At 55.0% G+C, this 12964-nt stretch overlaps 1 protein-coding gene across 1 annotated transcript in view; it reads right to left on the bottom strand.

The window, feature by feature from the left end:
• The window catches only part of CDH23 (cadherin related 23), a 191018-nt gene that overhangs the window by 31752 nt on the left and 146302 nt on the right, over nt 1–12964 (bottom strand). Inside the window, exons 28-37 of the mRNA XM_039696221.1 lie at nt 9266–9326; nt 8264–8412; nt 7156–7291; nt 6582–6970; nt 6388–6489; nt 5843–5845; nt 4893–5042; nt 4061–4189; nt 3812–3940; nt 2446–2673 (exon numbers count right to left, since the gene is read on the bottom strand). Coding sequence (XP_039552155.1) covers nt 2446–2673; nt 3812–3940; nt 4061–4189; nt 4893–5042; nt 5843–5845; nt 6388–6489; nt 6582–6970; nt 7156–7291; nt 8264–8412; nt 9266–9326 — 1476 coding nt within the window. The remainder of the gene's footprint in view (nt 1–2445; nt 2674–3811; nt 3941–4060; nt 4190–4892; nt 5043–5842; nt 5846–6387; nt 6490–6581; nt 6971–7155; nt 7292–8263; nt 8413–9265; nt 9327–12964) is intronic.

Raw genomic sequence — 12964 nt, 5'->3', positions numbered from 1 at the left:
TCAGCAAGACCAACATCTGGGCAGTGAGGATCCACCCTGCCTTGCTGCAGCCTCCAGTGCCAGGGCTGTGGGTGCCAGCAGCATCCCTGTCCCAGTGCAAGTTCCTTGGCCAGAGACCTTCCTGCAGGAAGCTCCCAACCACTCTGGAGCAGCTCTTGGGAAAGTGCAGCTGCTGGCTTGCCCCAGGGCCAGGCAGTGCCCAGGTGACTCCTGCAATTCCCACACACCTTCCAGCTGCAGCTCGCCAGCTTGTGACGGTTTTTTTCCCCCTACAATGCTTTTTAAAATGAAAATATTCTTATTTTATCAGCAGCATTTTATAATTTTTTCCCCACATTTCCCGCTCCCAAGAGATTCCTCTTGGCCAGTTTTCCCTGCTCCCTTGCTGTCCTGGGTATCCCAGATCACCACTTCCAAGTGGGGACTTCCCAGTCCTCTCTCAGCTCTGTCTCCTCTGTCTCTGTCTCCCACACAGAGAAGGCCAAACCTTGAAACCCACGGACGGGTGTACAAATTACAAACAATCACCCCCTTTTGTGCATTGTTGCATCAGCCTGCAGCTCCTTGTGAAAGCCCAGTTTCTGGCAGGCAGCAAGGCCCTGACAGACATCATTTCCCCAGGCAGGCGTGAGGCCAGCGGGCACCCAGCAGCACGCCCCACAGCCTTTCCCAAGCCCTGAGTGTCCCCGAGCCCTGAGAAGGGCCAGAACTCCTCTCCCCACTCAGGAATTGGGTCACTGGGCACTTTGTGTCGCCGGGGCTTGGATTGTTGCTGCTGGCATAACGCGTGCTCGTGACACGGTGGGCACACAGCAGAGCCTGTGGGGACAGGCTGGGACACTGCCTGGGCAGCGTGGAGTGACAAGATGTGCCACTTGTCCCCGCTGGCACCGGGAAGGGAAGCGGGCATTGCCACGGCAACGGGATTTGCCAGCTCAGCACAAGGCATTCCTCAGCACACCGGGATCAGTGTCCCACATCCACAGCGATGGGGACAAGGAGGAGCTGGTGGCATCATGTGCTGCAGCCACAGCACAGCCTTCTCTCATTCTGGGGAAGTGACTTAGCTAGGTTTAACCCTTGGTGACAGTGCAAATAATGGAAAAGATGGTGATGCAGAAGCTGGAGTGTGAACCAGCCGGGAGGGAGGAGCTGAGAGTGCAAAGCCTGAAGTGAGAATCACAGCCACAGTTTGCACTGCTGGCTGTGACCTGTTTCATCAAAATGCAGAGCAGGGCTTTGCAGGCAGAGCTCTGTGGGCAGGACAGAGAGATGGTGAGAGATAGCAGGTGGAGGTGGGCGACAGGAAAGATGGCGGAGTGTCACACAAGGTGTCAGCTCATCTCACCATTTGTGCACGTGTGTGCTCGCTCACCTCTCTGCAGAGACATGGGGTTAGAAGGGACTCAGAGCTGGAAAATGGCCCATGTGGTATTTGCTCTTTTGACTTTTTGAGCCATCCTCAGAGGTACAAACAACATCCCAAGCAAAACAGTCACTTCCCCATGCCATGGGATGATGGGTGGGGTCTCATATCAACCCCCTCTCAGTTTGAAGCCATTCCCCCTTGTCCTGGCACTCCAGGCCCTCGTCAAAATCACCAGAGCTCCTCTCACTCACAAGGAGCACAGCAGACATGCATGTCAGTGGTGAATGGAACTGTGGTTGAGCTGCTGCTCCCAGGGCTGAGATGGGTGGGCAATGCCTGGAGCTCTCCCAGACCCAGCACCCTGTGAGCAGGGCAGCAGCAGCCAGCACGCCTCCCCACAGGGATGTGTAGGAATGTGCCCCCTGTTGACGGAGTGACAAAACTATCTATCCTTTGTTTCTTAAAAATGGAAAAAAGCCTAGAAAAGACATAAAAAAAAAAAAAAAATTTAATTTCCCTGGAAAAAAACCTTGCCAGCAAAAAAAAAAAAAAAAAAAAAAAAGGATAGCCAATTGGACAGGAGCCAAAAAGTCCAACCTCAGCAATTTACTAGAAAAAGAAGAGAACAAAGAAACTAATTGCTTTTGTGGTAACAGGAACCTGTTGCCCTGGCTCAATTTTTCTGCCTTTTATTAAAACTTTTCTGTTTCCAACACTGCCACAGAAGCCATCCTGCTGATTTTATGCCATCTGAGGTGGCTGAGCTATCTCGGGTGTGATATAAACCTCCAAGAGCTTATAAGGCCTAGCTTGAGGAGACCCATATATCAGGGATGCTCATATTTTTTGCGTTTGGAGATGGGGGATGAGGCCTGCTGAACAACTGTGAAGGAAGGTCCTGCATGATCACGCATCAAAGGAGACTGAACCAAATCTGTGCACAGCGGGCTTAGACCCCGAGTCCCTGAAACACCACACCCTGTGCCTTTTCTCCCCTTTCACACCCCACGCTCAATGCCAAGCTCACCCCCACAGCACTGCCCAGCCCCGTCCTGCCCCCCATTTTGGTGGCTCACCGACAGTGAGGGGTTGCCCTCGTCCTCCACGGTGACCACGAGGCTGTAGAAGCTCTGGCGCTCGCGGTCGGGCGGGGAGGGCCGTGTGGCGATCTCGCCGGTGACGCGGTCCATGCGGAAGGTCAGGTCCTCGTTGCCACGGGTGATGTAATAGGAGAGGACACTGTTGAGGCCGATGTCCCGGTCGGTGGCGCGCACCTGGGCCACCGCCGTGCCACCGCCGACGTTCTGCAGAGATACGCGACGTAAATCCCACCAGCCTCATCATATAGAATACCTAATTAATAACTCAATCCTAATATAGAGAGAGCACTGATGTGCTTGAGGCTCCAAACTCGCTGCCCCAACACCCGGCAGCTCAGCAGAAAGCTGCACATTAGGTCTCATCTAGTGTGGCACAGCCTGGAAGAGCATAAAACCCACAGTGTGTGCAAAAGTGAAGGCCGTGTAATGGACCCAGAGCTCGGCTAATTATTTTTGGATAGTCCCATTATGGGGAAAATCAAAACAGAAATTCTGTTCTTCAACCTGCTCTGAACATGTATTAAATAGATAAGAAAACCTTAACAGGGCAATATCCTTAATGCTAAGCTATAAATCACGAGCAGCAGTTCCTCACAGCTAAGTGGCACTGGCTATTACTCATATTTCATTTTTCATCACCAAATTGAGAATCCCCCCCTGCCTCAGTCCAGGAATTAAACTGTCAGGAAATAAGTTGTCTTTTCTCATGTCTGATTGTGTTTTATTGCTTAATTATCTAGCCCTTGCTAAGCTGCTTCCTGAAAGCCATTCTTATTCTGCACCGCACCGACTCTTGTGTCACTTTGGTGGCATTTCCATGGGTGTGTAGCCACTTCTCCTTCCGGCTGGTCCCTGCAGCCTCAGGGGCTTAAGTTGCTCATAGAGCTTTTTCCTAGCCCAAAACGAGGAGTACATCACCAGTGAGGGCTTTCAAGGGGTCACCAAGCCTCACACCAGCCAAGGTGAGGATGGCAAGGAGGTCACCAATCCTTAAATGACCCAAGGTGAGGTTTGCAAGGGAATGCCAACCATTAAATGGCCAAAGATGAGGTTTGCATGAGGCCACTAATGCTTAAATGACCCAAGGTGAGGTTTGCAAGGGAATACCAACCATCAAATGGCCAAAGATGAGGCTTGCATGGGGTCACTAAGGCTTAAATGACTCAAGGTGAGGTTTGCAAGGGAATGCCAACCATCAAATGGCCAAAGATGAGGTTTGCATGGGGTCACTAAGGCTTAAATGACCCAAGGTGATGTTTGCAAGGGACACTCTGCTGTCCCCACCTGCCTTGTGGTCAGACCTGACCCTGGGAGGATGGAAGGAGAGGAGCTGGGTGCTCACCTCACTCACGCTCACGTTGTAGCCGAAGGGGCTGTCGATGACAGGGGGGTTGTCATTGACATCCAGGATGTTCACTCGTAGAATGTGCTCCTTCCTCCGGGGTGGAACGCCGCCATCTGATGCTTGGATCTGTGGTTTGGGGTGGATTTCCGAGGAAAAAAAGTGTTATTTTGAAGCTCACAGCTCCTAGCAAAGAGCCTCGGTGCCCAAAGCAGAAGCCCAAGGGTGAGGGGGTGGTTTGGTGCTGACCCGTAAGGTGTAGTGATCCAGCAGCTCCCGGTCCAGCGGCCGTGCCACAAACACCTCGCCGTAGGTGTTGTTGGTGGTACGGATCTCAAAAGCACGGCCGGTATTCCCAGACGTCAGCGAGAAAGTCACCTGGAATCATCACAGGGAGAGAAAACCAGGGCAGGCAGGGTGATGCTGAGGAGGAAGAAGAGGAAGGAGATCCTACAAAAATTAATCCAGCGTCCCCCCAACATGCCTCAGCTTTTGAAAAGGTCCAAAGTAGTGGGATCCACAGGTGTGCTGACTTATTGCAGCCACTCCAAAGCAAACAGGGCCAACCCCCCTGGCAGCTCCCATGCTGCCAGCAATTTTTGTTATTAAGGGTGATGGGACCTCATTAATGCTGTCTGCAGGGTAATGAAAATAACAAATGTCAGAGAGCTTCCTGCTCAGCCTGCCAAGGACTTTGCTGCTGGCCCCCATGGCAGCAGAGGCCACAGCTGGTTTTCAGATTGCAGGGCTCCTTTTGACACTCGTCCCACAGAGCTCTTTGCCCCAGACAGCCCAAGGTCAATGCTTTACCTCTCCTGCTGCCTTGCCTGAGGACTCTTGGTACTCACCACACAACACCCCCAAACCACTGGCATTAATGACCAGAGCTTGCTCTCACAGGGGTGCAGAGGGAAGGGGTTGGGAGGATGCTGGCAGGGGGATTTCTGTGTCAGTGAAACACCACACACAGCCTCACAGAAGCTGGAAAGGATCATTGAGTCCAACCCCTGGCCCTGCACAGGAAACCCCCAGGAATGACACCACATGCCTGAGAGCATCATCCAAATGTCTCCCTCCCTACCTGGCCATTCCTGCCTGCATCTGGATCTCGGGCCAGCACCAGGGCCACCCTCTTGCCCACGGCGCTGTCCTCGGCCACACTGACAGACGAGTCAGAGGTGATGTCAAACTGGGGGCTGTTGTCGTTCTCATCCAGGACTGTGATGGTCACCTGTGAGGGGGCACAGGGCTCAGGGCATGGACAGGAGCCAGACCCCTGCCCACCCTCTGGTGTTTATCCTCCAAATAGCTGGGCACAGAGCAACTCAGGCTGCTGCAGGGTGACCCTTTTCTGCTAAACTTTTCACTAGCAGTGATTTCATCCATGCCCACAGCAGCAGGGTCAGGCAGGATCTGCTCTAAAGCTCAACGGGCACAAAGAAGGCAGAGCTGAGTGTGTTTAACTCAACCAGGGCAAGCTGGGTGTGGAAGAGACCTGAGCTCCCTCCTGGAAAAGGCAAATGAGCATAAGATGCTCGAAGGGGACCTGGCTACCTTGGCCACAATTAGGCAGAGGAAATGCTGTCATCGAGTTTGTAATCAAAGTGCTGCAGGGCAACACAGAATTGAGAGAGGAAGAGCTTTTCTGTTCCCGGGGATTTATTTATGGGTGCCCCAAGCTCCCAGGTGCGGCCAGGCTGAATGTGACAACATCCCGGGAGGAAGCTGGGGAGGGAGCTGTGCGCCCTGGGGTGATTCAGTTATTGTTGCTGCTGGATTCAAAACAGAGAGCCAGGAGCAGGGAGAGCTCATTCAGCCACTGTGGCAGATCCGGCAGCTGCTGTCCCAAGCGCCGGATCAGGGAGCCAGGATTCTGCTCGCCAGCAGCAGGGGGGCTCACGGGGCAGCCCCACATCCTGGGGGTGGCAGAGAGGCTGGTGCTGGTGCGACTGGGATGGAGACATCCACCCCAGTTCCTCCTTGCAGCTCAGTGTGGACCCTGGGAGGAATTCTGGTCTCCAGCACGCTTACCTTCTGTTGGAGGAAAGCAGAGGGAGAAACAGAGAACACAAACAATGAGGAGTTAGCGAGGGATGAGGAAGTGTGGGTTAACCCTGCATCCTACCACAGCAGTGCCAGGGGTCATGGGTACCCCACCTCCGCAGCGATTTGGAAGTGGCAATGTTGGGGCATCCCTTTGTTTTTTTCTAGCTGAGGTTGGCATATCTGCCCCTCACCCTGGGAGAGGTTCAGACAAGAGCACGGTGCTGTGTGGGGAGCAGAGCCATCGGCACCCATGGGCTGGCCCTGCACCCGGCAGAGAAATGCAAATCACCCCTGCCTGGCTGCCTGTGAAACTGCTAAATATAACCCTCTGAAACACAAACCACTGTGGAGTATTTCAAGGCCCCTAAATTTACCTCCTTTAAAACTATTTTAGCAGGTTTCCTGCCAAATCAGGGTTTCTGGACTCTGGAAGCTGAAGCAGAAAGCTCAGCTAGGACAGGCTGTCCTGGGAGAGGGAGGTGGTCTGAGGTTGACAATGGATGGTGGGGAAGCTGGGAGAAGCTACTGACCACTGTGGAGTCAATCTTCGGTCCTCCATCATCTGCCACCACTGTCAGGATGTAGAAATCCCCTTTCTCTCGGTCCACCTGGCCTTTCACCGTGATCACTCCCTGCCAAGCATGAGCAACAGCTGTGCTGGCCACCAAAACCACAGCTCACAGTGCCCAAACAGGCCAGGAGGGACCACGCTGTGGCTCCTTACCGTGATCCCGTTGATTTTGAAGAGGGAGAGAGCTTGGGGGTTGGTGTTGGGGTCAAACTTGTAGGTGATCTGGTTGAGGTTGTCGATGGAGCGAGCTTGGACGCGGAGCACCTCGGAGCCCAGGGGGATGTTCTCCATGATCACGGCCTCGTAGCTGCTGTTGGAGAACTGCACAGCCTCGTCCAGCTCGTTCAGCAGGCTGACGTACACGCTGCAGAAGCCCTGGTTGTTGGGGGGCGCTTGGTCCGTGGCAGAGACGTTCATCAGGTAGCTGGTTTTGGTCTCGTAGTCCAGGTACTCTATGGTCGTGATGAGGCCCGTGCTCTCGTCGATCTCAAACTTCCCTTCCGCGCCCGACACGATTTTGTAGCTCACCAGACCCCCGTTCCCTGGGGAGGGAGCAGGAACTGGAGGTGCTGGCTGGACCAAGCACCCCAAAGAGGCAGGCACCACTGACACCTCCCTCCAGCAGAGCCCATCCCACGGGATTTCAGCCCAGCCAAGCCGGGATCCGCGCGGTGGCTGATCTCACCACCCTCCCCTACCCTGGGGGTTTCCCACCCGCCCTTCCCACCTGTGTCCCGGTCGGTGGCCCTGACCACTGCCACCGAGGTCCCAATTCCCGCCGTCTCGCGCAGCCCCAGCCGGTTGTACTGGCGCTGGGTGAACACTGGCACCTCATCGTTGACATCCTCCACGTACACGATCACCTGGGAAGCCCCGGAGAAACCACGCGTGAGCCAACTTGGGGAACCAACCCTTCATGGTGCTCATGGAGAAACATTTCAGTGTTCAAACCAGGATGGACAGGGCTCGGAGCAACCTGGGCTAGTGGAGGTGTCCCTGACAATGGCTGGGGGTTGGAACTAGGGGAGATGTAAGATCCCTTCCAACTCAACCCATTCCATGATCCTGTGACAATCTCTTCTCCAAACACCACATGATGGAGAGTGAACACAAAGGGTTTAACATCACAGATTTAAACAAGCCCTGTGGGTCGGAGTGAGTCAGTCTTTCCCTGCTGGGGAGGAGGTACACTGGGTGTATCAATTCCTCCATCCTCTGGGATCCCCTGAACAAACCCCTGGAGACCTCACAACACAGAAACGCTGGAGACTCGCTGGGAAATTTTTGCTCCAAGTTCAGTACTGTTTCCCCAGGGAACACATTTCCTTCTCCTGGTTTTCTGCTTGCTGCTGGTGCTGGGGGCACTTTACACTCAGCCAGAGCCCACCCCACCACTGGGTCTAAGAATAGATGCAACTGGAGGTTTGTGGGAACCGTGGGAAGTGGCTGTGCTGCAGCTGAAGACTGTCACCACTGGGTCCTGGATTATTTAAATAGTGCCTGGCCAGGACACAGGGTTTTCAACAGGCTGAGGCTCAGCTTTGCTTCCCAGCAGCAGATCCGCCTCTCACCGAGCGAGCGAGCAGGACTCCCTCCGAGTGACTGCTGCGCCACTCAGCGGCCTAACGGCACCAAAACACCACAGGAAAAAAGAAAAATCAAACAACCCTCCCACCAACAAGCTCCTCTCTACCCACGAGCATCCCCCAGAGACTTTCCATGCCAGATCTTTCTAATTTCCTGTCTGACTGGAAGCGTTGGGAAGGACCAAGCACGGCAAACATTTGGCGCGCACGGCTCTGCGGTGCAGCCTGTGGGGGCTGCGAGGTCCTCACCCGCACGGAGCTCCTCATGGGCCCCTGCTCCGTGTTGTAGGCCTCCACCTCCAGCACGTGGGAGGAGTTCTGCTCCCTGTCCAGGTGCCGCACTCCTCGCATCACCAGCCCCGTGCTGGGATTGATGCGGAAGTGGTTGTGCTCGTTTCCTGGAAATGGGGAAAAAACGAGAGGGATGTTGCCCACTGCTTCCACACCCATCCTGGTGGCACACTGAGCCTTCCCTGGGGGGCTCTTTTGGAGGGTGATTATTGAGCAAAACATCAACCCCATCTCCTCTGGCTACATCAGATTCAGCTACATCAGCGTTTGGCCCTGGGTCAGGCCAGGAGGAGCTACAGAATTGCATCAAATAAGAAAAATGTGGATGTGTTGGAGTGAGTCCATAGGAGGCCACAAAGATGCTCTGAGGGCTGGAGCTACTCTTCTCTGGATCCAGGCTGGGAGAGCTTTTCAGCCTGGAGAAGAGAGAAGGCTCTGGGGAGACCTTGGAATCTCTTCCAGTGCCTAAAGGGGCTCCAAGAGGCCTGGAGAGGGACCTGGGATAAGGGCCTGGAGTGACAGGACCAGGGGGAATGGCTTCAGACTGAAAGAGGGCAGGAAAAGATGGGATATTGGGATGATATCCTTCCCTGTGGGGGTGGTGAGGCCCTGGCATAGGCTGCCCTGAGGAACTGTGCCTGCTCCATCCCTGAAAGTGTTTAAGGCCATGGAGCATGCTGGGGTAGTGGAAGGTGTCCCTGCCCATGGCAGGGGGTTGGAATGAGGTGAACTTTAAGGTCCCTTCCCACCCAAAGCATTCTGTGATTTTAGGATTCTCTCTAGCTGTCCATCCATGACAAATCATTCCCCAGCAATGAATCCTAAAGCTGAATTTTGCTTAGGGCTGGGAGAAATGGTTCTGTGGGCTCCAAAATGCAAAAGGATGGCAAGTTCAACCTCCTGAGGCTGGGTAGAGCCTGGGACAAACTCCCTGATGTACAAAGGGGCATCTGGACTTACCCTTGACAATCCTGTACCACACTCTCCCGTTAATGCCTTCATCCGCATCTGTGGCTTTCACCTTCATGAGAAAAGCAGAGGAGTAGAGGTCAAGGGCAGAGAATTCCAGACCAGGATGAGTCCTCCTACCCTGCTAAAGCTGGACATCCTTCTCCTCCCCCTGAGCTGCGGAGCTTACCAAATACAAAGCAAAATAAGTTACCCTGCCCTCATCATCGAACAGCAGGGACAATGGGCTCAGGAGCCCTTGGCTGCTGGAGTGAGGTGGGAGCTCAGCCTCAGGACCACACCACAAATCCCACGGAGGAGGTGCCTCCCTCAATCCCACCCTGCATTCCAGTGCTTGCCCCAGTGGCACTGCCAGCAGGGATGGAGCCTTGCCGGGATGATTTGAGCTGGGCAGGGGGAGCTGCTCCCGTGCCTGGTGGGCACGCAGCCCATGGCATCCTGGTGAGTCACCCAAGCAGCAGCACAGGGAAAAACTGCCAAAGGAAATGTGAATGCAACCAGCCCAGAGCGTCCTTGTGAGCCCTGAGCAGGGGTGGGAGCAGCCCTGGGCTCTGCTGCACTGCACAGTCCTGGCACGGAGCGAGTCTGCCATGTGCCCTGGGAAAACCAAGGCACGGGTCCCCTCTGGTGTCACTGAACAAGACTGCAGTGCTTTCCCTAAACCCCAGCCAGCAGTCAGCAGCTGGGAAGCGGGACCTGGCAGTGACCAGCAGGGCCAGGGCTTCCAGTCCAGCTGGCACCGAGCCCCTGCATCTTTTCTTGGCAAAACCCACTCCCCTCAAAGCACCCACAGCTCGACACAGCTTTGCCACTCACAAATCACCAGGGCGAGGATGCAGGGAATGCCTGAGCCTTTATTCTCTCCCTGCTTCCCTCTGCAAGGCATCTTCTGCCTCTTTCCACAGTACTACCCAGCAGTTTCTTTTTCCTGGGAAGGTTTGCACCCAGATTTATGCAGGGAAGAGGAAAGGTTGCTGCAAAGGGTGCATGTGCAGTGGGAACAGTGAGGGCTTTCACCCCCACCCCCACACAACTTGCAGGAGTCAGAGATGCTCCTCTGAAATGTGGTTTTGAGATACCTTGAACTGTTCTTGCTCCCTTCCCCCTGTGTCAGCAGAAAATTTGGAAAATACTGACCTCTGTCTGGATTTCTCACCCCTGTGCCCACACACGCTCTTTCCCTCTGTCCCAGACCAATTTATACCTTGCTTGTGGATTATTCCACGTTCCACCAAGAACTTCCCTTCACAGGGGGGAGTTCTCCCTCCCAAACCAGCTCTTTCACCTGCTGGGCTCCCTGAGGCAGAGCTGGGCTGTCTCCTGTCCCATGGGATGGGATGGGATGGATGGGATGGATGGGCCCCACAACAGCAGGCAAGCGATGCCCAGGCAGACCAGCTGCCTTGGCATGGCACAGGGAAAAGCTATCATGTAGCCAGAGCAGGAAAAACAAAGGGATGGGAGGCAAAACTTCTCAGCTTTTTGTGCCATTCCTTGCCCCACTGTGCCCAGGAGAGTGCCTTTAAGGATGAGCCAACTGCACCTTGCAAACAGCCCCTCTTCCCAGCTCACCCTGAGCCTGAAGCTCTGCTACACAAACTAGGTGCTATGGGTCAGCCCAGGCACTTGTATTTTATTAAAAATCAGTAGTTTGCACTAAAGCAAGGTGTGCTCCTGCCAGCCTACAGCCTGAGGAAAGCTTGGCTGTTGCTGGTTTGACCTGCTGAGGTCCCAAAGGAATGGTGGTACTTGGACAAACTGTCCCAAACTTGGGAAAACAGCGGCACTGCAGGGCAAGCAGGGGGAGAAAAGCTCTTTGTGCTGCAGGTGGAAAGCACCTGAGCTCCAGCCACTTTTATCCCTCTGCCACAGGGTGGGCTGCAGACACAGCCAGCCTGTCACAGCCCCCTCTGGGCGAAAGGTGTCAGAAAAGGATGAGGAAGGGCAATAAAAGAATGGGAAAAAAGTCGATTTTCTGGGAAAACTGGGAGCAGGCATGTGGAGGGCAGGTGCCAGCCCTCCAACCACGGGGGCTCAGCCCACGACTGTACCATTCATTCATCCTGCAGGGATAAATCCAGAGGAAACGCATCCCGGGGGCTCGACCCCAGCAGGGGACACGGCTCCGGCAGGACTCAGCACCGGGAAGGGGCTCAGGGCTCCTTGGCTTTGCTGGCTCAGGCTGTCCCCAGCCGGCTGCCACCTCTGTCCCACCCTCCCCAAAGGGAGGAGGGGGCTGGCAGCCGGCAGAGCGCGGTGGGAGAGGCGGCAAGGAGGGAGTGCGAGAGGCAGAGCCCGGGCTCGGCCAGCTGGCGAGAGGTAGGGAGCCCAAACCCCCGTGGCAAAGCCACTGCCAGCTCCTTAGGTCACCCCCAGGGCTGAGACAGACCCCCGGCTGCAGAGCTGCTGCCCTCAGCCTGGGGAAAGCGCTGAAAAATGGGTGGGGGTGCAAAGTTTGGGGTCAGGCATCTCCCCCTCCCTTCCCAGCCGAGCCTCTCCCGGTGATGGGAGAGGAAAAAGGTCCTGTGGGGCAGCTGTGCCGTGTAACAGCGAGGCTGCTGGGGAGCAGCATCACTCACAGCCCTGGGGAGCCAGCAGGCGGGTCAGGCAGCCGCGGGCTTGGTCCTGCCCAGCATCACCTCCTCCTGCCAGCCCCTGGGAAGATTTAGTGCACTGAGAAATGTCGGGGAGCCCCAGGAAAAGTGTTGCTAAGCAAGCCGGGCAGGGGAATGAGAGCTGCTTTTCATGGGAGCTGTGGCACAGGCAGTGCCTGAAAACAGGCTTTTCTTTGCAGGAGTTTGAGGAAAGGGAGGGAGAGCAGATGGAAAAACTGCCAAACTAGGCAGCTGGGCCAGGCCAGGGAGCAGTGCCTGGTGCTGGGCAGGAGAACCCTCTCTGCTGCTCAGGCATGAGAATCATTCTTTTTTTCTACCTTTCCACCTTTCTCGGGGGCATTTTACCTTTTGCAATTTCTCTTTTTTCCCCTCTGATCCTCATCTGCCTCGCGGCCAGTGCTGGAGCCTGAGTGCTCATGGGGTTGTGTCAGATTTGGAGCTGATCAGGCAGGGATGAACCTCTGGGGAGGATTTCCAGGGCAGGAAAAGCTCTTTTAACCCAGCAGGGTGAAGAGTGTGGAGCCTGGGTGGGGCAGTGATGCTGGGAAGGGGCAATGCCATGAAAGCTCTGCCAGCTGAGCTGGGCGTGAGGAGAACCAGGGCATGGCTGAAAAAGCCTGGGAAAACATCAGTGTGATCCCTCCTGATGGGTTTCTATGCAACACTGTCAAGTGAATTTAAAAGACAAACTCATGAGCAAGGGAGCAAAACCAGCCTGAAGGAATTAAAGAGCCTGAAGGAATTGTCCACGCCTCCTGGCTGGCTCTTAAGGAACAATGTAAGGTCACCACATGCAGTCGGTAAATGCCAGCTTTAAGGTAGCCGTGGAAACCTTGATTTGCTGCCTGTGGTGTGGGACACACTGCAGCCCTGCCTGCTGGCTCTCCTGCCCTGGGCAGCACCGAGGAGCCTGTCCCTGGAGCAGAGAGTCCTTGGGATTGCTGCTCTGTTCTCAAAGCTGAGGGGAAGGGATGGAGCTGCTTAAGGATAAAAAAATACAATTGGGGTGAAGAGAGGTGCAAACATCACCATGGAGGAGGTGACAAGAGCTCCATCCCTGGGACTGCCTGCAACA

This window comes from Passer montanus, unplaced genomic scaffold (assembly GCF_014805655.1).
Source record: "Passer montanus isolate IOZ18808 unplaced genomic scaffold, ASM1480565v1 scaffold96, whole genome shotgun sequence".
In the NCBI taxonomy this organism is placed as follows: domain Eukaryota; kingdom Metazoa; phylum Chordata; class Aves; order Passeriformes; family Passeridae; genus Passer; species Passer montanus.
Note: the sequence above shows the minus strand (reverse complement) of the source record. Positions and strands in the feature narration are given on the sequence as shown.